The sequence below is a fragment of the Mchenga conophoros genome, linkage group LG13 (assembly GCF_057382185.1).
Source record: "Mchenga conophoros isolate Kocher_MC1m ecotype Shallow Benthic linkage group LG13, M_conophoros_male_GT1.1, whole genome shotgun sequence".
Classification (NCBI taxonomy): Eukaryota; Metazoa; Chordata; class Actinopteri; order Cichliformes; family Cichlidae; genus Mchenga; species Mchenga conophoros.
Window position 1 is genome coordinate 4,450,356 of NC_140538.1, and position 27,434 is coordinate 4,477,789.

The window sequence follows — 27,434 nt, forward strand, 5'->3', positions numbered from 1 at the left end:
ATATGGCAGCCTCGCTTCCATCAGTCTGCCCCAGGACAGCTGTGGCTACAACTGTAGCTTGCCTCCACCAGTGTGAATGAATGAATAGTGGAATTGTAAAGCACTTTGAAGGTCTCGAAAAGCGCTATATAAGTGCAATCCATTATTAAACTTTTCATTGCATTAGTAGAGAGAGTTGACGGACGCCTGACAGGAATTGGGATGCAGTGAATTGTAGCATTCTACTAGATCCAGATGGATGCGCATCAACTTTGGGCTAAATGTACTTCAGCTTTCAGGCCCCTCTTCTGTGGGGTTTTCTCTGTGTTATTGTAGGATCTCTGTGAATGTAAAGCACCCTGAGGCAACTGCTGTTGTGGTTTGGAGCTATAAGAATAAAACTGTAAAACTATAACCAGTGTGTTGGTTTTACAGACTTACTTATATACACATTCCTGCTGTTTGGCAATGCATGAATGGGGTTTTCTGTTTTCAAGATGTCCATATTTGGTATGGGAGCAAACATACACTCACATTATGAGCTAACGCTTGGTGCTTTCTTGTGTACTGTAACATCCATAAGTGTGCACACAAATGGTTTTCTTTTGTGATGAGAGAATCAGTCAGTACTGCGTGAAAGCTTAAAGGCGTGCACATACAATGTAGGTAGAGACTCATAGCAGGGCAAAAATAACTGCTGGAGATAATGTTGTGAAGTGGGAAATAATTAAAGTGTTATTTCCACAACCAAAACCGGGAATGCCCCCCTGTGACCAACTGTCAGCTCCAGGGCAATCACTCTGCCTTTTTGAGGATGGAGTTTAAGCTTAACAACAGGCAGGTGCAGCTGGAATGAGTTCAGCCTCACTCCAGCACAAACAATAAGGAGCTGCGCTACTTTAAGCTTCACCAGTTGGCTCTGCACTGGGCACCAGTTCCAAAGAGGATCTAAAAAAAATGCTGCTTTCGAGTGCCACACAGTCGCATCTCACACCTGAGTTCTTCTACTCCCACTGCAATCCTTCCTCCACAGTTTGCACCTGTGCTTCAGTCTAAGAATGCAAAGATAATAAAATATAAAAAGGCACTATTTATTAAACTGAATCTTTTATATAAAATCCCGAGATAACTGAATACGGAGCATATCTTTTATACTATGACCCGAGATAGTTTACCGGGAGACAGAATAGTTTAACATGGGATATTTTTAACCTGACTAAAAATGTGTGTGATATATCACTGAATAAAGCCCCGGAAGTGACTTTCAGCTAGTAGGTCACACAGTTCAAGAGCTACACTGCCCAGCCAGGTCAGAACAAAAGTGTGCCCTATTGTTATCCCTTTAATTCACTCTCAAATGGAGACAAGTGCCCTTGTGGGCCCCCTTGTGGCTACAGGCACCCCAAGCAGGCGGTTAGTTAGCTTATGCATTGGGTCAGGTCTAATAACACTGCTTCAGAGGTGATTTCTGGCTTTTCAGAAAATACTTAATTGCCAGTAAGTGGAGAAAAAGCATGTTTAAAAGAGAATTAAATTGTCAAATTGACCATTAGCCGAGTGTCAGTGTTACAGTGACCTTCACCAGATTCTCTTCTTGACAAGATGGGAAAACATAAAAAATCCATGAACACATAATGAGGTGCATGAGGGAGCCGCCGTATGCAGGGACTATGCATGAGCCCTCTCAAGGTTTGTAAAGCATCTGAGTGTGGGTGTTTTGCCATAGGGTTCATGCATTGCATGTGTGATTACATGTGTAATCAAGCCTCGCTATTCTGAAAATATCCTGACTGAGGGCTGCTTCTTGTTAGTCAGAGAAGGAGACAGACATGTCTGGGCTTAGGGCGCTGCTGCCATTTCAGAGTGAAGTGCACTACAGTGAAAACACACATCAGCAGGCTGGTATAGCTCCCAGGTAGCACTGGGACTCCAGACCTGCTTAACATTGCAGGCACAGCTTGTCTTCAGTTATTCTTTTTTTTCTATTCTCCCTCTCTGTCGCTTGCAATCTCCGTCTCTATGTTCCATATTCCTGCCTTTCTACTTTCCTCAGCAATTCCTTATGTAAATATATATTTTACAACACCTTTTGCTTTTTGCGTTCATTATAAAAGTTCTTTTTCGATGGCATACATGCTGATATTCACCTCGATACCTGAGTTCAGGTACAGGCAGGGTAAATTACAGTGTCTTTGGTGCCAACTTAAAACTTTCCCTATAATTATAAAATAATTATAATAAATACATTATAATCAATAGTCCCATGCCTTGTTCGCCTGTTTATTCAGAGTTCTCCCATCCTGCATAAAGGGGCAAAGCAAATTCAGAGTTTGGAGGGAAAAGAAGGTTCATTTGCATACATTTGCATCCTATTACCACATCAAACCTGCTGACTTGAAAGGGATGCCTTGATTAGGAACACCACCAAATTATTGTATGTCTACATCCTCATCCACTCCTCCACCCCACCCATACCTCTTACTATCTCCTTTCACTCTGAGTTTTGTTACTGTGCGCTACACATCTTGTGAGTTTTTGTGCATCATTATCGAGGATAACGCTGCAATATTCTTCAAGCTTTGATGTGCCAAACACTTCCTGTAACCCCATCTCTGTCTCTCGCCTTTATTTTTCTGCCTCTTGCTTTTGTCTCGCGCCATGAGGTCATGAATCTCCTTTTTCTCCTTCCTCAGTGTATCCCTGACAGCCTTGACAGAGCTGTCAGACATGTATGATATCTGGACGTACGTTTGTGTGTTGTGTGTCCGAACACACCTTTGAAATGCTTATACCCCTTTTACTGCCTATGACCGAATGAGGCAAATGGCATCATAGTAAGTTATGAGCCTCCGAATGATGAGTCTGTGTCGGTGTTGGAATAAAAATGTGATCCTATTTCAGCTCACTGATTTATATCACTGATTCTTATAATGAAAAACATCCTGGCTGTCACTCACGTCAAAGCACGAAACAGAAACGGTGCATACCAGAAGGAAAGTCGATTAGGATTTTTGTCACAGCAGACAGAAATTCATGCAAACTAAACCCCAAAATTCAAGTCATGATGCTTATTTTTCATTTTTTATGTAATTACCTTAACTATAAACCTCATGTCTCTCAAGTCTAGGCACCAAATCTCAAGTGCTTTTTAAAGTGGGTTTAAACAGTGGATCTTTACAAAAATCACTGTGTTGTGCATCCCAAAAAGTGTTTGTTTCATGCATGTGCTATCTATGCTAATTTTACCAACTTTCTATCATTTTTGAGTTGGGTGACACATGTCATTTTACTGCAAAGCAATACTCTAGTGCAGTATTTTGAAAAGAAAAAGATTTTAAAAAATACAATAGTGTCACCCAAGAATTAAAGTATTTAAAGCATTTTTACCCAATCGCTTCAGGATATTCTTCATCTACCTTCAAACTACCTTTAAAATGTCTTTTTGATTAATGATCATAATTTGTGTAAGTGCTATTACTCATAACAGTGTTGAATTTGACAATTATTTCAAGCTTTCAAGTGTTTCTGCGCTCTCACAGTGCAGATCCCAGTTCATGATTCCCCATCACTGTCATAACAGATTCAACAACAAACACAACTGTGTAGATTCTTTTCCAGAAACAGTTTTTACCAATAAATTCACATAATTCATATTATGTTTATGATAAACAGACTCCACATTCTTACATACTCATTCCCACCCACACATGCGTGCACATGCGTGCATGCACAGTGCATGTGTACAGTATGTTCACCAAAGAGGCTTAATTGGATACTTTGTGCTGTTTACCAAACTAAGTGACAACTAATGCAATTGCACAATTAAAGTTGGTAAATCTTTCTAATTGAGACAAACAAAACCATCAATACAAATCAATAAGACGCTCAGAAGTTGCTGAGACTAAGAAATGGCACTGAGAAGACAGCTTGAGAAAACTCACAACCACTGGAAATAACACCAATCAGACATAATTCTATAATTACCATCCAAATCTGAGCACGTCATCGTGCTCTTCAGCAAAAGCTTCAAATGGACATAAGACGCTTGCACAATGTGCATTAGAGTCCTAAAGGTCTGGTTTTGATATAAATAGGCTGAATATAGCAAGGTGAGCATGTCTGCATCTTGTGAATATGTGTCTGGTTGGGTTTCCATCAGTACATGTATACTATCCCTGGGTTGCTCAGTGTGATGCTGAGCGCTGTAAAGCAAAACCATAAATAAATGCCGACTGGGGATTTTACACCAACGAAAACAAGCTAGTTTTGAATGTTTTATTTTAGTTTTAGCCACAATATGAAGCTTGATGGTAGCTGATTGAGCTGCCAAGTGATAATCAAGCCTTCATTGTGTGCTAATTTAATCAGCAAACAGTGACACACTAACATTTGGCCACTACCGCTCTCTGTTCAGCCCCTCTCAGTCACCATGTCACCCAAAAAGCCCTTTTATTGCTTGTTTCCTGGTCCAAAATTGTCTTCTTTCCAGCTTCTGCTTTTCATTCCCAGGCACGTTGAGCGCTCCTCTTTGCATCTTGGAGGATTCGCTCACCAAAAGCGGTGCCTTCTAGCCACAATATGTGGTCTCTTATCTGTTTAATTTTCTCCCACCTCGAAAGCATGCCATGGCATCAGCCTTGTTTATTACTGTCAGAAAGACACCAGTGGAACTCCCACTGGTGTGCCATTATTATCGCACAGATGGCGAAGAGGGTTTAGAGAAATTGACAAAGCAAAAGAGAAGGAGAGGGGGAAGGAGAGAACAGAGAGAGGGAGGGCCGTCTGAAGAAAGAAAAGGGAAGAAAGATGGAGAAGAAGTGACTAAGAAAAAGAAGGATTTTCTTTTTTTATCAGCATCCGAGCGGTTTGTGAATTTAATTAGCAGTACAGATTTTTTTGTTTCTCTAATGACAAAATACTTTGACATTGCTTTGTTTATAACAAATATTCTCTGACACACCTTTATCCAGTCAAGGTAAATCCCTACTGACAGAAACAATATTTCCCAGAATGCACTGACCTCTATATACACACTCGTTGACTCCTGACAAACTCACAGTTGGAATGTGATGTCGGAGGGTATCTTGGGATAACTCTCACATGTGTCCTTTTTTGTGTGACTGATTGCATTAAGGGTTTTTTCCAAATGCCCAGAGCAAAGAGTTCAGGGCAGCGGAATGTGACATTGACTAAAGTCTCGTGAGCTTTGAGTATGAAATGCTTTCTGGAGTTAGTGAGCACTGGTTGAAAAATGGCTGAAAAGCAGAGGATTATCAAACATTATTTATAACCGTTGGCTCAACAGCATTTAAATGCCACTTGAAACACTGTTTGAATATTTGGAAAAAAATGTTTAAACCAAACCACGCTTGCTAACACTGGAAATGAGACAAAAATCTGATGTGAAGCAAAAAATCCCGTGCTGTCGATGGTCGATATTTTACTACAAGGTAACGGGCAGAAGATGCAAAGGTTTCACTCAGGGGAAACAAATTCTGCATAATGATCAGGCATCAAAATAAAGTAACATATTTGTAAAAACAACAAAGAATGTATAACATTGTGTCACATCACATTTTAATGGATACTCGTTAATGCAAACCTGTTTCCTGATGTGTTGTCATCATAAAGAGTCAAAGCCAGTCTATTAAATGCTGCTACAGATGCAGAGATACACACAAGGTGTCCCTGGCATTGATGCCATAACACACCAGGCACAGCAACCTTTTAACGAGCAACACAGTCCACATTTAAAGGCTGTAATTATCAAATGGGAACACTCACCTTTTAATTATGCTTTTACTTGCTGGTTAATTAGTTGGATAGATTGAGGAAAGCATTTTGGTTTGACTTAAAACATTCCCCATCAAACTGTGTTTATATGTGAGCACATGGTTCTTTACCTCATGTCTATCTTTATCCCCATCACCCAGAGCATCACGATAAGAAACCCAAAGGACAGTTTGTGCAGTTTGCTGAAAACATTCTTTTTTTCCCAATTTATGCTATATTTAAAAACATATATAGTGAACATGACATGACACTGGAATTCTGACACAAATGTGTCACACGGCTGTGTTTTTCCATATACATTTTAATCAGCTTGTTTACTGGCAGCTTAAATGTGTGTTATGGCTGCTATATTTTCAATTTCATGCATGCTTCTTGTTAATTGGCTTGTAAGTGTGTGTATGTGTGCATGAGGAGGGAAAGTAAAGTCATCTATTCCCCTGTGCAGCTGCTCCTCGCACCTGTGCAGCCCAAGTCAATCTAGTGGGGCTGATCCATGGCTGAATGCTTTGGAAAAGCCTAAGGTCACCCAGGAAAAGACAAGACTGGAGTCCACAGAGATAGGAGGGAAGATGAGGAGGATTGTCAGTAAGAGAAGGAGGATTACACTCCAGAAAGCAGTGGAGCCTTACCCCTCCCATCTCGTTCTTCACGTCGTGCAGGAAACACAGGAATCCTTGGCGAATGGGCGCTACAAAATATTCTATTCGTTCTTTTCATACTGTTTTATCTAAACTGTAGACGCGGCCTCCATTGCATGTTTGTACCTGCACAACATATCAGCTCAAGGGTCATTTAATTAAGTGTGAAATAAATAAATAAATGAATAAATGATGAAATAATGAAATGCTCAAGTTTACAACTGTGGAGAGGTTCTCGTGTGGCCTTTCACTCTCAATGATGAAGCAAAAAAACAGATATCAAACAAATAAAATCTGAAACATCAGTACCCTTTATATCAGTACTCTTTGTCTTGAATAATGTTTTAAAGCTACACGGCTGTTTAGTTTTTCAATTCAGTGCTCTTGAGCAATGTGCTCCACATTCATTCAATCCAAAAAAGACCCCTGAGCAAAAAAGTGCAAATTAAAAGCCAGCAAGCCCCCTTCCATCATGTTTAGTGTTTTTAAAAAAGGTTTACAATGGGTCCCAAAGTAAGATTTTACATTGCTCAAAAACACCCTCACTGAATGAGAGGTCGACTGTATGACCCGCAACACACACTGAACCAACATCGTAGCTGGCGGTACGCAAGCAGCGCCAGGGTTCGTGCGTGATATATCTGGTTCCAACCTCCAGAGAGTATCTGTGTCACTGTCCTGTCTCATTGGCTCGGGCTCTGGAAGGATCTCTTCTAAACCCACACCATCTCTACTTGCCAGGTGAGATTTCCTTCCTGATGCTTTGGAATAGCTTCTCAACAGAGGGCAGTGAGGCGGGCTTAGCTAACTAGGCACAAGGACACAGTTTTTTGCCTGGTCACTCTGGCAGAAGGAAATAAATACTAAACTGTCCAGAAACCAAATTCATTGCATGCAACTCTGAAGACAGAATAAATAAACTGTTCCAAGAAAGAAGCGGTGAAGTGCAATTTCCTGGATTGCTGGCTCAGTAGGAATCAGCGTATAGCAGAATCGTTACTCGGGGCCAACAGTTCTCTCTAAAATCAGAGGATAAGAATAAAGAGATAAATGACTGTAAAAGTGTTTAGGAAAAATGGTCAGAAAGATATTTAAACAGACATTGTTTGAAGCAGTAATTACACCAAAGCTATTATTAGACCTTTGGTCCTCTTCAGAAAAAAAATCACACTTAGCTCAAAAAGTAATTAATCAAATTCAGTATCACATACTTTTAAAACTCAATGCATTGGCCTCTTGCCATGTTCTTAAAATATTATCTTAGCACAGTGACTAATTTCCTGGTTAGCTGAGCACTAATGAATGCCTGACTATGTTGCCCAAAGCATGGAGCACTGGCATGTATGCACGGTGGGTCTCTGTGTGAGAGGACGAGCAGTCCTTATGACTCACATCTCCTTCTGACTCTGCAGCCATCCCATAAGGATGGCAAACGCGAGCGTTGCACACAGTGTCAGCGCTAAACAATGCTCCCGGGGACAATCTACACCTGTTTTACAGCTGGCTGGGAATACCACTTGATACTCGTTAGAGGAAATCATTGCAAAAAGGATCAGGTTTCGTCTTACTAACAAAAAATGATTAATTCAGTGGCAAATAATGCCACAAACTGGCTCAATTTATCCCCATTTACTGTCTGAATTGATCACACTTTTATAAGTGGATTTGTCTCAATTTGTTGTAAACACAAACTGAATCAGATTATGCATTGATCTCACGCCTGCGGTGAAATTCATCATTCTTTTGTTGATGATGATAAATTAATGTCTCAAAGCGAGTAAGCTGAAACAAAATGTATCCTCTTTTATAGGGTTTGAAATATTTAAAGGCCTCACTCAGGAAGTAGATCAACTTCTGAAGTATTCCTATGAAGCATTATCTTAGTCTAACCAGTTCCTAAATATTAAAGATGATCCTTTCTAAACTCCAAATGTTATCTTTTAAGCAACACACTTAGTTTTACTGCTTTGTCATACCAGCTGTTATTCAGATCCAGAGTGAATGTCGTATTGCTCGATGGTCCATACAATTCCTTTAGAAAGCTCGCTGCCACGCGATTAAGCTCTCTGCTGTTCTCTACCTCACAAGCATTAACATTAGCAGGCAGCCTGATCAAGCAGTCCCGGCATACATTACAACCCTCCTCTCTTTAACAGCTGAGCTTGTCCACAGATTATTGGGTTGTCATGGCAACAGAAGCGAGCCGGGGAGGACAACAGTCCTCCCCCATCTCCAACTCCTCATCCACCTACACCTTGGTCTTTCTCACCCATTTTCTCTTTTCTGTGCTTTTCTTGTCATAGTTCAAGCTACAACACTGTTCTTGTAATAAAAGAGGAAAAAAAACAGATTGTTCTGGGCTTGGTGGAGTTTTTACTAAACCTCACAGTGCATAATCAACTGAAAACTACAGAAGTGGCTAACCAATTTAGGGCAACCTCTAATATCTGAACCATATTTTATATGGCAAATAACCTATTCCAGAAAAAAATTAACCCCCCTTCCCAAAAAACAGTATAATTTATCTGTAAAGTCCAAATCCTGCTGTCTGATTCTCCGTAGCTCTGTTGACCCCATAAGCATGATAACAGTCCACACTGAAAAAAAGGGACTGGCCATCTCTTGGATTTATGTAAGCATCTTGCATGTATTTAACACAATTGCCTCATGTTTTAAAGATAAATGTAACTATATAGTGTAAAAACTACATGATATGCAGAAAGGGTGTATTAAATTGTTTATATCATGTTCAGGTGAAGTAAGTCAATAAGATAGCAACGTTAAATCTCGTGAAACCACGCGTGATTTCATCTCGCGGGCTTTGGATCGTGGTTTAAAAAATGCATCCATCTCAGTCAAGTCGAGCAGCCAACTCTACGTTTTTTGGTATGTCTTGATTTTTTGAATTAATATTTACCATATTTCAGCCAAATGTAGTTAAACGTCTAAAGTGCCGCCATGTAACATGCTAAAAAAGAGCCGTTAGCTTATTTGCTGTTTTATCTGTTATCAAAGAATTGGCGCTTTTTCATTTGAATTTGTCTTTGGCACAAGAGCCGTAATATCACATTAAACCTAATTACGAGGCACTCATAACATAATTTGGTTTTCTGTGTGAATAGATTTGTCAACTGACTCTTCAGTTACATTGTGTATTTACTGCACCGTGGTGTTAGTGAGATTTTGGACATTGAACAGCTTTAGCTAATATCATCAGCGGTATTATGCTAGCTTACATCCCTACCCCTCCTGCCCTCACCTGCTGTCCTTTTGTTTTTGTTGATGCACATTGAGAGACCACATCTATTCTGCATTTCACCAGGAGTCAGCTGATGGATTGTGGGTTCAAGGTGTTATGGTAAGAAAGTATATTCTATTTTCGTTTCTGTAACTTAATTATAATAGGTTTTTTATAATTATTAGGTGCATGCATACTCAAATAGACCACCCTATTAATACAACTGAGAAATCCAAAATCTGCCATAGGTTTGACTTATACCTGTATGTATTGTCAGAAAGGTGATTACTGGACTCACATTAATGCACACTTGAACTAAAATGAGGTTGTAACTTGTGGGTTCTTGGGTTGCAAATCAGAAATAAACATCTTTGGATTTTTTTAATCCCATAAGATCTGGAAACAGTTTTTATTCAACAAAACATTACTGATTATTAACCAAGCACAGTGCCTGCTGTTATTTCAAAATAATTTTATGTCATTTCAGATGAAATGCAGCATTCCAGTGCATCCCAACCATGCCTTTACAGGTTTCTGACGGAGCTGAGTTTCTCTCTGACAGTCTGCTGAAAGTGTTTGCAAAGTGATCGGGGGAACAGGGCACAAAGCTAAAGGATGTAGCTGCCATGATGACAGTAAGAACTTTAAAATTCTTTAACTACAAAGTGTATATGTATTGCATTAGGTCAGTAAAAGATTTTTATGCTGCATCCATTGAAACAGTCAACTATTACCTGTGAGTACTGATTCCACCGAAAGGATGCCATAATTTTCGTCATGCATTTACTGGCCCACTGAGAAAAAATTATCTTTTTTAAAAAATAAATGTTCTGGAAACTATATATCCATAAAGTTGATGTCAAACAGGAACTTTTGATATTGCTTTGTAGATGCTGGTGTTGCATGTTGACTGGTTTAAGTTTTGGTCTGGGATCATTTTCTTCTCTGCTACTGAAAAGTTCACAAATCTCTGTTTTCTTTGTTATAATACTTTAGGATGACATTAATGCTCAAAGGGAGTCTCATCAAAGTGCTCCGCATCTGTGTGAAAGACAATTGCAACATCTTGGTGCAGGAGTTCATGGTGAGTGTTTTATGAGTAGATTGTGGCTTTGCAACATTTTAAAATGCATTTAGTTATCCACTTGATCCTCATTGGACCAGTTAGGACCAGTAGTCCTCTTTAATAATTTGAAGTTCACATGAGGCCTGGTAGTGAACTCAGCCGCCGGCCCTTGAGGCCCCACCCCTGTATTAGGGGTCACATCAGTGTGAAAAAACTTTAAATTTGTCATTCTAGTGAACAAAGGAAAATCCCACCAATATTTACATTAGCTTTTGTTTGAAAAAAAAAAAGACCAACAGCTAACCAAATTGTGGGGCTGAAAGTCTAAATTCTAACATCTTCTGAGTGACAAAACCTGGATTTCTGATGGGCCGGTGTCTTTCTAAGAAAAACTAATGTAAAGCATTTGAAATTATTATGTTTTTCACCCTCTCTTAGAAACTCTGTTAGACCATGAATGGCAGCATGGCAGGCCACTCTTTGGCTATAGCTATTTACTATGTTGCTTGCATTGGTTTAAATTACTCTAACAGTAGAACTGGTAGATTCAAAAGAGATGAGTTTAAAAAGGAATCTTAAAGAAATGTTTTGTGTTTAACCAGGACTTGACTGAGGCCACTGCACAGATTGAGAAAACCACAATGAACATCTGTCTCCAGAGGATGCACCAGGCAATGACTTTTCTGACGTTGGCATCATCATCGAGGGTATAGTAGTTCTTCAAGATCTGGATAACGTGACCTTTGCAGTAGCCATGCTGTTTGGACCTTTTTTATTCCTTCAATATGAGTTACCCATCACAACTCTGCTACACTTTTGAGGTGATTCAAAGGGTGGTAATGGAGTTGGAAGCAACTCAGCTCTCAAGAAAAGCTCACAACTAAGACAAAACTGCTCCTGCAACGAAGCTCACTGTTATGCATGTGAGGTGACCAGCTCTAGGTGAGAAGACATTTAAATCTCACACTTGTTCTGCTGCATTTTTGAAGCTCAATTCCAGGAACAGATCGCAGGGTTCATTTTTATATACACTGCAACTGCCATGAGGACAAGCTGTTTTTTTGTTGTTGTTGTTGTTTGTTTTTCCTTTTGCTCTGTACAAGTTCTCTGTCTGTTTGGCAGCATTTTTAAATTTCTCTTTGTATTTTTTCTTTCTTTTACTAGTGAAGAGATGTAGCATGAACAGTTATGCAGTCTAAATATCCCATATGGGTCGTGTGAAATGGTATTTTCAGTTTCATTCAGTTGAAGTAAGGAACGTTGAATATTTCTAAGCTTGCTGTTTTGAACCAAGATGTCACAGTATGATCAGTGCCGTAATTTTTGACAGTCACTGTATCAATGTTATTTTTGCATCTCTTGAATAAAGGTTTTGACCTGCAAGTGCTAATTTCTTTAGTTATTGGGGTAAAATGGGTAATGTTAATAGGAAGGTGTTTGCCAATTCAGTAACCTAATTTAATGTTAATGGAAACTAACATTACCTCAAATTGTTTAGTTATAATTGTTGTTTAACTGAATCTTGACGTCAGAGGCCTTAAATAGAATGTTTTGTATTGTTCTTTCCCAACATTTTTCAAAAGAAAGAGTCTAATTTCTTTGCTGTGATTGATTCCAGAGAACACGGAAGAACTGACATTATTTAACTGTTGGTTTATATAGATTCAGTAGTGGAGTAATGTCAGTTTAATTCTTTACCTACTGTCAATGCAGTGAAATTAGACATTTTGTTTTGAAAGGTTACTGGTGGATGCCAGCAACCATCTTGGAAGAGAACAATATAATCTGTTATAAGGCCTCCATTTGAAAATTGTGTATTTGATACTAGAATATAATAGCAAAATGTAATTTTAAGATAACATGTAGTATTTAAGTGACCAAGTAGTATTGGGTAAAAGTTATTGAATGGTGTTGGGATAAAGTGAGAAAATTGTGAAGGATTAAAATATTTCAAGAGCTCAAATTACTTCATCAAAACATGTTTAAGTCACATTTTATCAACACAAATTGCACAGGTTTATTGAACATGAATAAATTGTGTTAATTTAACTCAATTGTTTAAGTTGCTGCCAAAGCAAAACATCTGTGTGCAACAAATGTCCACCATTGAATTAAGTAAATCCAACAACATATTTTTTTCAGTGCATTTGTTGGCCGAAATCTGTGAGTCTAAACTGTAACTGCCTGCAGATGTTCAACTTGAGACCGGCTACTGATTACTGGCCAGCAGCATGCAAGCAGACTTGTAAACAGAAAATAACAAATTTCCCATGTGAGATGACTTCTCACAGTATTGTGGTTTGTTGTTTTTGTGTAAGAGACCGAGTGCATGTGTGGTGTTCAAATGCACAATGACCACTGCATCTCATATTCATTTTGATCTTATTTTTCCAGCTTAGCGAGTCTTCCATTGCTTGAGTAGAATCCCTCCTCATTTGTGGATGCTCACATGCACACTTTCACATGCGTATGGCTGTATAGTCGTAGCTCAGGGCTGGAAAACACACTCTTTGAAAAGGAGGTCGGATGGAAGTCCGGAGGTTAGATTTTGGAAGAAGTTGTTCTGGGACTTAATTAGTAAAAGGCCCCACATTTAAAGGGGCTAAATGCCCACGAGCTGTACTCTCAAATCTGGGACAAATAAGGTGCACGTAGATATTAATATAATGCTCATAGACACATAGCAGGAAGACAAAGATGCAAGAATCTTTTGATAAAGTACGTCAAATAAAGAAGCAGTCCCTACAGATGCTGCTACAATATCAAATACACTACATTCACTGGATTTTTTTCTTAGCTTACCCCTTCACAGTGGGTGGCAGTTGCCAGCATAGATTCACAGCATTTATAGTCATTGGTGCACACGTTCAGTATCTCACAAACCTTCCTTAACCAGTAGATCATTCAATATGCCTGCAGAGCTTTTGGGGCAGGAGGAGGTGAAACCAGGAAGAAGCATACTTAGCCGTTGTTGAGAAATTAGTAGTATTTGTTTAACACTAAACAGCAGAGTGGATTAGAGGAGAGTGTGCTGCCTTTTTAGGTCTTGACCTCTAAGACTCCAATCATTTGTTCACGTTAACCACTGTGAATAAAAGCTTCTATCTTTAAAGAAAGAAAGAGAATCATCTTGCGAACCTCTCGATGAGGTGATCTGAGTGTTTGGCAGGGAGATTCGTTCTCTAACTTGTTGCATATTTTATTATATTTGGTGTAGGGCTGGGCCATATCATACCATTCACAGTAATACTGGTATAATGTTAGGCAATGATAAGAAAATTAAATATCGCGATAGAATATGGTTAAAACATGCATTCGCAGTACCTTTGTTTTCATACGCACATGGTGGAAAAGCATGGCAGCGACGGAGAATGAGATGGGTGAAAGCAGATAGTTGAATGAAACGGATGAACCAGAATTGGTTTGTAAAAATGTGCAACTTCAGTGGTTGTGGAACTGGTTTGGCTTTCGTCTATCAGATACACACCAAAGCACAATGTTTGACAGAGCATGCTAGCGGGCGGTCGTTATTACCGTGTTTTTCGGAAAATACAGCACACTTAAAATCAATCCCTTGATTTTCTGAAAAATCGACAGAGCCCCTTATAATCTGGTGCACCTCATGTATGAATTCTGGTTGTGTTTACTGACCTCGAACCGATGTTATGTGGTACACGGCGCTCAAAGATCTGTCAAAAAATGTTTTAGTACGAAGCTATGAAGCCATACCACTTGATTGATTGTTGGAGCATTACGGCTACCCTAGTCAGTAATATGGACTTTGGTTTAACATAATATTACCGTATTGTGTGTGTATAACCTCTTTTTAAGTTATGTGGATATTATACATCGTTATGCTGAGGATATGTCGGCCAATTTCCACTGGAAATATCTTTTAGTTAAACTGTCAGCAAGGAATTTGCATTTGCACTGTTAAGTTTTTTATATAGCTTTAATGCATATAAAAAAACTGCTGCTTGTTCAAGTGAAAATACATTAACCCTTTAAGACCTACCATAGAGCCAAGTCCGCCAGAGCTTATATTATATTTTTACATTTTTTAGTGCCATTTTTGGGAGCATTTGAAGTTGCTATACATCAATACAATCATTATAGCCCAAATTTTAATAATATGTCTGCATTAAGTGCATAGTAATTACATAAATTGCAAAAAAGTGCAATAAACTACAAAAAATTGAAAATCGTTTTGGTTTTTTTTAACATATATTTCTAGTTAGAGAAATTTAAGAGGCTTATCCCTCAAAACTGTAAATACAAAAAAGTTGCACAAAATAGTTTCCCACCACAGGAAATTTATTTTGAGTGTCTTCATAGTTTTTTTTTTTAAATACACCAATTTTTATATAATGCAGGAAAAACGAAAATAAATATTATAATGCAAATTTGCAAAAAAACAGCATATGCATCAAAATAAACTATTTCCAGCAGTGCAATTTGAGTTCTAAGCATCCCAGGAACGATACAGAAAGTCATAAAGTCAAACATAACTTTTAAAAACACCAGTATAGTCTTATAAGGCCCTGAAGGTAAAAAAAAAAAAAAAAAAACTACATTTCCGCGAAAATGATTTCACTTCCAGTTCCAGGCAGGTAATGGCGGACATGCGGTAGTTTGCGCTGATGTCTATTCTGAGGTAGGAAGTGTTACGAACAGCTGCTCGGATCAGCAAAGCGTGTTTCTGGAATATTATGTTTTTGTTGCTGCAAGTGGTTAATATGCAATTTCTTTCAAAGCTATATGTGGAAGGAAACCGTGACCGAGGACAAGCTGATGGCATAAGATGTAAGTACAACTCCTCCGGTTTCATATGCAAAAAAAATTATTGCGCTAGCTTATGTGGTTGCAGTTCTACCAGGATTTAAAAATAGTTACGCAAACCGACCGGCTTTAAAGGTTTAATGGGGGGGGGGGGGGGGGGGGGGTTGCACTAATAAAGTTGTGGAGTTGTAAAGTATCTTGTCTCGTGTCAATTATATCGTCAGTTATATCGTTATCGCAAATTTTCAAATGTGTATCGTGATAAATATTTTTGGCCATATTGCTCTGCCCTAATTTGGTGTATAGCTGCGTCACACATATTTACACCAGATATGCACCACTGAACAAAACCTAACCCATCTATCCTTTAGAAAAGAGACAGGAAAAACTGCCTATTTTGTATCCATGTCCTTTAACTGATTATCACTTTTAATATATGTAGCATGATGATATACCAAGTATCTAATCCAAAGTATACAGCTAAATGTCAGAACAACAAACCATATACCGAGCAGACACAACATAAATCTCTGGAGAATGGATGCAGGAAAGAGAACATAAGAAAAGGAAAGAAGCAGAGGTATTTCAATAAATTATCACTTACTTGCAGTGTTTGTGAGGCCCGCTGAGTGTCTCGATGACAAAGCATTCGCCACCATTTAGGCAGTAGGCCAAGTCCTTCTCATGACAGGGCTTGAAATGCTCCGAGTGTAGCGGAGGGACAGTTGGAGATGCTGCAGAACAAACAAAGAAAATCTTGTCAGTCACAAGCACGGTGTCCTTCCTTCACCCTGTAGGGAGTTTTTCAAAAGCTCAGTTTTTACCCAACTAAAACAAGAATAAGCTAAGTTTACTAAAATACCTGTGTACACGTAGAGAGGACCTCATTTTCACTCGCCGTGTCTTCAAATAAATCATGGTTTTATCTTGAACTACAGTAGAAAAATACCAGAATTGTTTGGCGCCAGCCAAGGATGCATAAGAACAGTTTGTCTGTGCCTACAGACAAACCTGACGCACATTGTGGATAAAACCAACATGCGATTGTTTGTTTAGACCCTGCGATGTCACAAGCAAAAGATGGATGGAGGACAGGTAATAATCTGTCTCTTTATGATTAATACTCTATAGTTGCAGTAATGCTGTTGGAGAACATCAGTTCTTCCAGTGATTTATCACAACTTGCGTGAGTGATTGTGCGTAGTACACAAATCTAAGGGAATCTGCTCGATGTATATTAATAAATGACCTCCTAATTGAAATTCACTAGCTGGACCGACGTCCTCATCTTAGGTTTGACAGCGTTTTAGTAGGTAAAAGTGAATGCTTTGACATGAATTGAGCTGCGGTTTGGGGAAGGCCTCGAAGGGAACTGGCGATGGCTCCCGGGCCTGGCAGATCCCCATGCACTACATAGAAATGAAGAAGTTAAAGAATTGAGAACAAGGGAGGGAGGGGCACGTAAACGAGAATGAACAGCTTGCAGAACAGGGGGAACCTATATAGATGACAACCAGAAGGAGCGTGTTTGGAGGCGTGGTCCTGCTCCTGAAATTCCGATACATAATCTCCAGTTAATAACAAACAGTTTCTCAAGAGAAAGAAAAATGCACTATCAATGAAATAATGGTGTTATGGGCATTTTATTGCTGGTTGAGGATAAGATCAGCATTGATTAGAAAGCCTGTGATGGAGCCGATCAAGCTTTCAGATGCAGGGAGAAATCTGATCTTCAGATTTATTAATACCAGACTGGGCTCCTGACTCTTTCCTTTGTGCTTACAAATGAAAAATGAGTCTGCTAAGGGCTCTCATTAGCAGAATCCCAGCTATGTTTTTCTTAAAGTAGCTAGATGAACTGTGATGAACCAGAACACTATGCTTCAGTGATTAAAATCAGTTTTACTTAGAGGATGCTGTTACTTCCACAAGAGTACTGATCACTGTATTAGGTTGTTCTTTAATGATGTGTGGAAGATACATCCAAGTGAACTGAAGATTTTTCAATCAAGAAATGAGGAGAGGGGAGGACTGTGGAGGTGAGTTAGAGGTGAGTTATTTTTGTATGGGCTCAGATCCCTTAATCAGCAGTATGAGGCACCACAGGATTGAGTGGTGGGTTGGCTTATGAGACGCTAGGTGCTGATCAGACCCCAGGGATATTCTGCAACCACTGATAATTAGCAGATGAGAGACTGGTTTAAAGTTAGTAGTTGAACCGGGAACTAAGGAAAGGGGTAAACTGAGGTTTCCAGTAGCTTGGACAACATGGCGATATGCGCTCAACGCCGGATCCGAGGCTGACATGAAAAGCACGTACAGAGTAATGAATTATTTACAAATAAATAAATATTTCTGAATATCTGTTTCAGTTTAAATACCGACCTGTTATTACCTGGGTTGACAGGATTTGAAGTTTGCTATTTGAAGTTTGGATACACTACAATTTAGTTTAGAGTTGTCTAAACTAAATTGTAGTGTATCCAATTTAACAACTACCCAGCTTTGGGTAAAATATGAAAAAAATTACCATGACTGGTTTCAGATGGTTTTCAAATTTTAGCTTTAAAAATCCACACATAATGATGATAGCGATTAGTATTAAGAGAAAAGAACAAAAAGGGGGAAAAGGTTTCAGCTTGAGCTTGAAAACAATTGGTGCTACGGACAAAAGTTAGAGTTCTCTAATCATCCAGGGAGGTCTTCTTAACCCTGACAGTGAAGCTGTCACTTCCTCTAAAACAACAAAACAATGCAAACAGTGGTTGTACCCAGTGGCATGACCAAAGCCTTAACCAATACCAGTTAGTGTCGAAGTTTCTGGCTCTGTGGCTAAGATCTAAAAAAGTCACCAGTGTCATTTGAATAATCTGGGAAATATAATAAACACATATTGTTCAATCATGGCAACTAACATTAAGTTTCAACAGCAGGTTTAGGGAGAGAGAACATATGCAGGAAAGAAAGCAGCATTATTTTGCTGTTCGCATCCTGTGGATTCACAAGGTAACGGTGAGAATGAATTCATTCTGAAAACAGCATTTCAACTAGACAAGGACAAATAGAGAGATTAAGAGAAGCCATGATTGTAAGAGAATTCACAATAACTATCTCCTTGGGTATGTCCAGACATAGATGCCTCGCCTTCCAGTGGAGCACATCCTGCCCACAGAGACATTAAAACAAAGGCCTGAACCACAAAACGGTGCTGAATCTTTCTTTGCACTCAGTCTGCAACACTAGATCTTTTTTGAAACAAAGGATTTCCTTCCACACACGATTTCATGCTTGGACTGGGTTATGCTGTTTTGTTAGTCTTTGCGATAAGTGACAGAAGCGCCATTTGTCATCGTCTCCCTTTGTTTTTTTTGTTGACAGAGTTGTCACAATGCACTGTAGGTTGTTTAGCTTAACACTCGTCACCTGTCAGCTCAGACACTGTATGCACTCAAAGAATTGTATCATTCTAAAGAATGCCAGAGTAGACTGAAAACAGTAATTTCAGTCTGCTGGAAATATCAATGCAAGTTTAAAAACATAGCCCGCAGACATCAGGCGTCAATCACTACAGAAGAAAACAGTCCAATTTACTCCACTATGATGTGAAGAGAAGGTTGGAGAGGCCCCGAAAGGATCAATAAACCATTGGGTGCTGGATAACACAACCCTCCAATTCAACTCGTCTTTTCCTTCCTTTGTCTCCTTCTCTCCTTCTCTCCTTCTCACTGATTACAAGCAAGAAATGAGGAAGGAATAAGAAAGCTGCTGATTTTCACCTCTGCATCAAAGCGCTGCTTGATTGTGGAGTAGAGGAAGCTGTAGCCATTTATGTAATAGTTACAGAATTAATGATGGAAAAAAGAGCAATCAGGGTCCTTTCTGAACTTCTAACTATGACACAGATGTCTTCAGTAGACACTTCAAGATGAGAAGAGATTAGCTAGAAGGATATCAAACCACCAGTAAGGGCAGGTGATGCAGTATTCATGATTTCATTTTTGTTCTACGACTTTGGAAATCCAGATCAACAGGGGGGGGGGGGGGGGGGGGCATATACTGAAGGAATTTCAGAAGTTCAGCTTGTCTACTTCAAATAATACTAATAATTCTAATATTGCTACTTTAACACTATAAATTTCATCACCATGTATGTTTTATGCAAAGTAAGACATTGCTGCTACAGAGATTTGTAGCCATATTCGCAAAACAAAATGCTCCCAGTGATGAAACTCTAAGAAAAGTCTAAGAATTATGAATCCTTCAAAAAATTCCCCCTACACTTAAGGGTAGACTTTGTTAACAGTAATACCAGCTCAGAACAGGAAGTAGAATTCTTAAGAGGGTAAAGAGTTTAAGCAGAAGAGAGAAACTGTTAAGACCTCCTGCTGTTGCATTTTAATCCCCAGTCTATCCCTTTGGAGTAATATTTAAGTGTGGTTGAGCTGGAGAGTAGCATCTTTGTAAGGATGTACATAATCAAAAAATGATCCTATATAAAAGTGGAGGGGCAATAGAGTAAAAAGTCAGACTTTGGAATTTTGTGCCCAGGTGTTGTTATTTTTCCTGTACGGATCTTGTACTTTCATTCACATCTTTTTACTCAGAATAACTTTATGTTAGGAGGCAAGCTTATTCTATTAGCTTCACTTATATCGTCTTCACCTAAGTCTCTAAGGCGATCCTCCACATTAAACATTATGCTAAATCACGATGCTCAACCATCAGCAGTGAGTAAAATCTCTCTCCCAAGCCATTTTCCCTTTTTTGTTTATTTGTTGTGTATTCCATATAAGTTTGGCACAGGTAGGATAATTTCTCATACTTGAACCACCATTCCCTCTGTCTTTTAACAGCAAGTGCTGACGTAGGCTAAAAATAGGCCCTTGGGTATGTGGTCAGCAGCCACTTATTAAGTAGTTCAAATATTTCCCTTCAAAATGAGAAACGATGAGAGGGCACTTTCAGGACATAAGCACCACTATTAGCCCTAAAATCCCTTCAATATGGATGTGTTGGCCTCCAATCCAAATTAAATTCCTTCCTTTTTATATTCATAAGGTAATGGTCAAACAAAGTTATGTTTGCAGACCTCATTTACAGCTCTTTTTCCTCACTACTGTTATAGAAAACATGCCATGCCATATTGGATAGTTCATTTTTTGTGTGACATGCAAAGACATGTAAAACAGAGCTACATACCAAACCATAAATGAAAGAAAGAAACTCAGACGTTCTCCTCATTGTTACAATAAATTTGAATAAATTCATATATAATATTGCTTAGTGCAGGCGGTTCAGTTGGTTAAATTGTCAACAATTCTGCAGTCTAGACAGAACAGAGCATCTCCAAAGTGTTGCAAATGAAAACACAAATTCTCTCTTTGCTGCTGTTGCAAAACTTTTCTGAATGCATTATCTGAAAAAGAGAAATGCCAGCTATACAAAAATCTGCTTAAGCTATATTCAAGTCATAATTTATCAGGCACTTACAGTTATCAACAAAGCACTGATTAGGGAATAATCTGTGTTATCTTTGTAATGTGATGTGGTGAGCATGCATTGCTAGTGAAGGCAGTAGTTATATAACCATATATAACTGTCTGAATGCACCCGGGGCAATCTTCCTCGACCTATATTATGGTTAGCATTAGTTAGCTGATATGTAACATTCTTTGGCAATATTTAATCACTCTTGACACTGTCTACCCTCATGTGTTTTCCACCATATGCATCTGTACCAATACCTAGATGTGGCTGTTGTGGGTGAAGCACAGAGGTCCCATGAGGAGGCCTGTAATAGTGTACTTCCTGGCTGACAATTCTCCCAAGTGGCAGACCAACAGCTTGCCAGCAGGGCATTCATGCTAACTGATAGCAAAGGTCTCGGGCAAGCTGCTTCTACCCTGCCTGATTATTGATTTGTGCTGGGAGTGGAAATAGTCAGAAACAGGGACTACACAAAAAAGACTAACAAAAATGGATACATGGGGTTTTCTATTGTAGAACGGAGGGTTACTGAATGTAACAGGTAGTAGTAACACAGTTCTTTTACACTGTTAAAGGTATCGTTAGGCAACTTCATCAGTCAGCAGTCAGAGACAAGAGTACTGCTGCTGTCCTGTTTCTACTGGACACTCTAGAGGACTTTGTTGTCTGAGTTGGAGGACGTTGCTCTAGAGAACTGACTCATGACATTACTGGGCTTGACAAGTGTCAGTATGCCTTTATAAGTCTGGTGTGTGCTAATGATATTTTATACTATATTTTCTTTTTTGTTTTAAATGAATTTCCACAAAATGAACATAGGTATATAAGCAGTTGTCAAGAAGAAAAAGTAAACATAAATTTTACTTTTGAAACTGGTTCCATAACTTGGAGTCACTGCTTGTGATAATTGAATCAGTGAAGCTGATATTTAGATTATGTTCACACTCCCTGTTTAAAACAGATGAGAGTATTTATTCATTCAATGCCTAGGCGGTGTCTTTAATTGATAACACACAGCGTACGCCATCTGATGGCTCATACACTGCGCATTTATGAAAAAACCATCTGAAAGGTGTTAAAGACAAATAAAAAAGAACCATGCATGAAGACTCAGATGGTTCTGTTCCTCCAACAGATGTTGATTTATGGAGTCATTTACATCGCTCTCGACAGATCATACAAAACTGTCTATGTCTTAAACTTTAGACATAGTTTTCACTGCAGTCAAAAATATATACCATGATATGCTATACCTCTACTGAGGCTCAAAGCACCGTGGGGGAGTGAGGAGTGAAATTTCCATTTAGAAACCTAATGTTGATTGAAGTGCTGCTGTAACCACTATCTCTGCTTTCAAATGATAGAAAGAAAATGCAGACTCTTGTTCCTTTTTTAAAATCCTGTATACCTGTGTATGATTATGACTAATTGACCATTTGTGTTCCCAGTTGTCTTCCTCTTCAACATGATTCGATTCACCATCACGCTACCGTCATTCATGTCAAGTTCCTCCGCAAAGTGTTATGAAATTGCTCTGGTAAGTAAAACTGGTCATTCAGCCGCTGCCTGTTTTAGTAAAATCTAAAAATCTAGTAAAAATACAAGCTTTTGTCATAGCTGGCAGAAACTTCTGGGTTATTTCAATCAATTTGAAGTCTTCCTAATCAAAAAAGCACTTTTCAAACACACTGCAGGCATGCTCAGCAAACAATCCTTCAAACAGTAGTCAAAAGAACAAATATTTCTTCTTTGCTCCCACCTCTTTTTTTCATTCCATTCAGCTGTTCTTGTCCTGCTTACTGCCTATCTGACCATCTGTAGCCCATCAGTTCATCACTTCAACAACAAAGACACTAGAAATGTGTCCTCTCTTTTTTGGGAAAATTACATAAAATCTTAATTTCTTTATTCATCTTCAACAGACAATGAAAAACAACTGAACTATATGTTTGTATTTAAAACAAAGAGAAGAGTCACTCCTGTGAGGTCAACACACTGCAAGTACTGCAATTATTGCTGGATACGCTAAATCACTTATCCAGCTCATGTGTTGGACAGCTTGGTTTTTTATGTTTTGATCATAAAAATGTTTACAATGTTTAAAATATGTGCACATCTGGGATAGACTGATGCTTAAAATGTACAAAATACACAATAACGCAGTTTAATGAAGGACTTTTTTGTGGTCTTGGCAGTTCTTCAATAATCACGGGTTTAGTATACCAAGCTAACTGGGCTAAATCGAAAATACCCACAACGACCGACCAGTGCATGCTGGGCCTGGCTAAATTCTAAAACACCAACAGCCGACCTCCCAGCTGTGTTTTTAACAATTACCTTGTGCAAGGAACCTCTATGCAAAACCTTCCAGTTTTATTTATTAACTCAACAACCTCTCATGACTTCAAACAACTCATTCTGCTCAGTGGCTGAGAACTTTGAACACAATGAGAGAAACAAGCCAAATGGACTGGTTATAATCTGCATTCAGAGCAAAGGCAAAGAGAAGCTGATCCAAGAGGACTACATGGAGCGAAGTGCTCACAGTGCAACATCTAAATAACCTGTTTTAGCTCTCTTTCCAGAGGAGACACAAATCACCAGTGTGTTCTGTAGCAATGTAACACTTTGCACACACAATGCTGTGTGTAAAAACTGTGCCAACTCTCTGTTTGACTCCATGTTTGTGGCAGAAACTGCTGTCAAGTCTGTATTGTTGACATCTATGTGTTGTCTGACTTAGCGGACTGCTGCATGAATTCCATGAGCACACTCTGTGTTTGTTGTCGTTGTTCGTTTGGCTTTTTCTTCTTCTGCGATTAATTGTAACCAGTTTTAAAATGGTAACATTTTAAACGCACTGTTTCTAAATTAGCAGCGCATGTGTGTTTCTGTCAGGAAATATGAGCTCAACAGCTTTAATGGAGTGAATGATGCATGAGTTAACATTGTACTTGATTAATGCATTATCCACCCACTGTAATGCTAACTGCATGACACACACAGGTTTAGAAGGAGGCAGAAAGAAGCAAATATTTTTTTAGCATTATGACAAAGTAATCCAAAGCTTTACCAAGGAGATCCTTTACATATTGTGATAAATGATTTAACCTATGTTACCATACATAAATGAACTGATATTAGACACAAGTGGTGCAAACAAGCTTCTTTTGAAGGGTGGGTAGGGACTCCATTTGTAATAGGGTGAGGAGTTCAGTCCTTCAGTAGGAACTTGAAGTAGAGCTGCTACTACTCCACATCAAAAGGAGCCAGTTGGGTGGTTTAGGTATTTGACTGGGATGCCTCCTGGGCGCCTCCTAGGTGAGGTGTTTTGAGCATGTAAAGGAGACCCCAGGCAGAAACAGGACACGCTGGAGAGGCTGTGTGTCATGGCTGCTTTGGAAACTTCACGGTCTCTGTCTGGATAAGCGAGCAACAAGGGTGATCTGTGCTCCTCTGCTTAGACTGCCTCCCTGTGACCCAGACTTGTGCTGGTTGAGCAGCAGAAAATGTTTAACAGCTAATCAGCTAACAGAGTATCAAGTCCTAATAGCTGGCTAGTTCTTGTTTCTTTTTAACATTCAAGATGTTTTTATACAGTTTGACAGCAACAGGCTAAAAAGATGCATTAGCTAACCTGACAGTTGTAGTTTGTCTACAAAAATGACAATGCTTAGCCTCAGCAGGCTTCCAATACTTTGGCAGAAGCTCTGCTCATTATCAAGCTTGCCATGACATTGACGTTCAACACATTTCTCAAATTCAGTTTCTTGACACTGTTCTCATAGCTTGAGTATAGCTGTGGTGGTGGTAAGATATCATTATTGCACAGCATGATCCAATAAAGATAACAGCACACCTCACTTCTCTCCCACTCATTCTCGCTCTTATGGAGCAGCTGTCCAAAAAAATATCCACCAAGTCATCTTCACTGATAGCAAAGCTCTTTGAGATAAGAGCACCAGTCTGTGATGTGATGTGTCTCTTTAAAATTGCTTTGAATGGCTCCATTGCTGATGCTTTGGATTGGATTTAATAGCTTTTGTGTGGCAGGTAAACAAATTGGATGAAAATCTCAAGTTAAGATGAAAGTCAAGTTAAGCTTCTCCATGCATACATCTGTGTGAGTGTGTGTGCATGTGTGTAACTCATCAATCAGTAACAGTAGCATATGTAACAGTGCTTCTTGTTAGTGCACCTTTGATTAATATATAGTGTATAGTACATATGCTACTGTCTATGATGACACTGAATTTCCATTCATGATCCCTCATATGAAGTAAATGCACAGCAGCTGTCTCCTTCAGTCCAGCGCTTGTGTGTATCTGCATGTGAATGTTAATTAGTGTATGCACGTGTGTGTGCGTGCATTTCAATTTGTCTGTCTATGTGGAGTCTTGAGTGTTGCACAGAGGCAGCAGAGCAAAGCCACACTGCTCACTGCATTGCAGATACTTGGCCCTGTGTGGCATGGCACAGATAGATGTGTGTGAGCAGGCCTCCGTGCTCTGACTGTACAGCCAAACAAAAACAAAATGGCAGTGTGTCAAGATAGCTCTGCGGTCAACAACAGGCTAATCATGGAAATCTGATACTACCTGTTTCCTCCCGCTCTCCCTCAGTCTTTCCTCGCACGGGCTCGTACAGTCACATAAACACACACTCCAGTAGCTCATTTTAAGTGCACCTGCTCTGTGCAGATAGGCCCGCTATACCTCTGCTAATCTGTCCGTATGTCAGTCAGCCCTGCCTGGCCAATAAAGTCCCCCCAATGCTTCATGTTCTCTGTTCAGATCGCATTCACAGGACACCTCCAGGCTTTGCCAAATAAATAGTGCTAAGTATCAGGCCTCATCCCGTCCCCTGGCCATCTGGCTCAATAACAGAGAAATTCATTACTCTCCAGGTGATAGCTTCAGCACACTCTCTCTGGATTGACTTTGTATCCCTGCAGGCTTCATTCTGACACTGGAGATTATAATCACAACCTGGCTGCTAATGTGAATGTGAATGCTGAAGCCACTGCTGTTGCTCATACCAACAGTTCATGTCTGTCTGACATTATCATCCCTACAAATTCTGCTTGCACTGCAACAAAAAGGTACCTCTCTCCCTCTGTGTCTATATGTGTGTGTGTGTGTGTGTGTGTGTGTGTGTGTGTGTGTGTATATATATATATATATATATATATATATATATATATATATATATATATATATATATATACACACACACACACCTTCACATATACATACACACACAGTGCAGTGCTGATGAAAGTATCACCCGGTAGGGTTAGAGTGAATGGATTATATTACATCGGGAACCCTCCTAATCCCTTATCCAATCGGTTCAGCTTTAGCTTTCCACCATAAATAAATAAATGTATAAATTATACACCTGAAATTAAAACCCATGTTTACTATGTACAGGATATGATTAACTGTTCCCTTTTTGCAAACAGAGGTGAGGTCAAAGAGGAATTTGTTATAATCATCATAATATATATATATATATATATATATATATATATATATATATATATATATATATATATATATATATATATATATATATATATTAGGGGTGCAACGATACCCAAAATTCACGGTTCGGTTCGATACTTTGGTGTCACGGTTCGATATTTTTTCGATACAAAAAAATGTTCATGCCTTTTTAATTTGTCATTTATTAAAATTATAAATATATATTTTAACTCAAAAGTACAGTTTTTAAATTTAATGTTGCTAAAACGAAAAAATAAATCTGATCGAGAAATCACTCATCTTTGGAAAAGAGAGTTTATTACAGAGAAATGGCTCTTTCCAAAATAAAAGCTATACTATACGCTTCTTCTGGGCTATATTCTCAGCAGCATATTAAACATATCAGGTCCCCATAAGGAGGATCACGTGCTAACAGCTGTAGCTCGTAGTATTAATAATACTGTTATCTCTGTAAAAATAACTTGGTGGGGATTTGGGGGTGATTTTTTTTCCTGGCTTCAAATAGGATACACTTTATGGGTGTTGTAGGTCTTATCCAGCTTTACCAAAATACTTAATGTTCACACACACTTAGATTGCTTTATTCGTGTACAGTGCATCCCCCCTCTCACAAACTCAGATTTGCATAGGAGCAAGCCCCCATCCATAAAAGCATGGAAATGCTCATCAGTGATTTATGGTGCAGGTTCTGCAGGCATAGGTTACTTCTCTCTATCTGCTCTGTCCAGTTCTAAGTGACCCTTGAGCGCCGTCACAGAGTTTGCTAACTTGCTCATTTATATGTAGCAAGTTAGCAATTCAGGCTAGTGTTCCATATGGTTTCCCATGAAAACTATGAATATTATAGTTGTTGCTTTATATGTGAACAAATAAATTACAGAAATGTTTATGCATATGCATTCATGGATAGAAACATGTTTGAATCTGAAAGAATCTTATATAAATGC

General features: G+C 38.9%; 1 protein-coding gene and 1 long non-coding RNA gene across 4 annotated transcripts in view; one reads left to right on the forward strand and one right to left on the reverse strand.

The window, feature by feature from the left end:
• Window positions 1–27,434, reverse strand: part of nrg3a (neuregulin 3a) — a 360,952-nt gene that overhangs the window by 136,982 nt on the left and 196,536 nt on the right. The window contains exon 2 of the mRNA XM_085296128.1: window positions 16,098–16,227. Within this exon, the coding sequence (XP_085152254.1) occupies window positions 16,098–16,227 (130 nt within the window). The remainder of the gene's footprint in view (window positions 1–16,097; window positions 16,228–27,434) is intronic.
• On the forward strand, window positions 8,995–12,541 carry LOC146560721 (uncharacterized). 3 transcript variants are annotated; one of them, XR_014894783.1, is made up of 6 exons: window positions 8,999–9,042; window positions 9,164–9,296; window positions 9,733–9,768; window positions 10,136–10,283; window positions 10,645–10,732; window positions 11,317–12,541. It is a non-coding gene; the product is annotated as an uncharacterized LOC146560721 (long non-coding RNA). The 3 variants fall into 3 exon arrangements; XR_014894782.1 differs by having other exon boundaries at window positions 8,995–9,296; window positions 9,705–9,768; XR_014894781.1 differs by having other exon boundaries at window positions 8,995–9,296.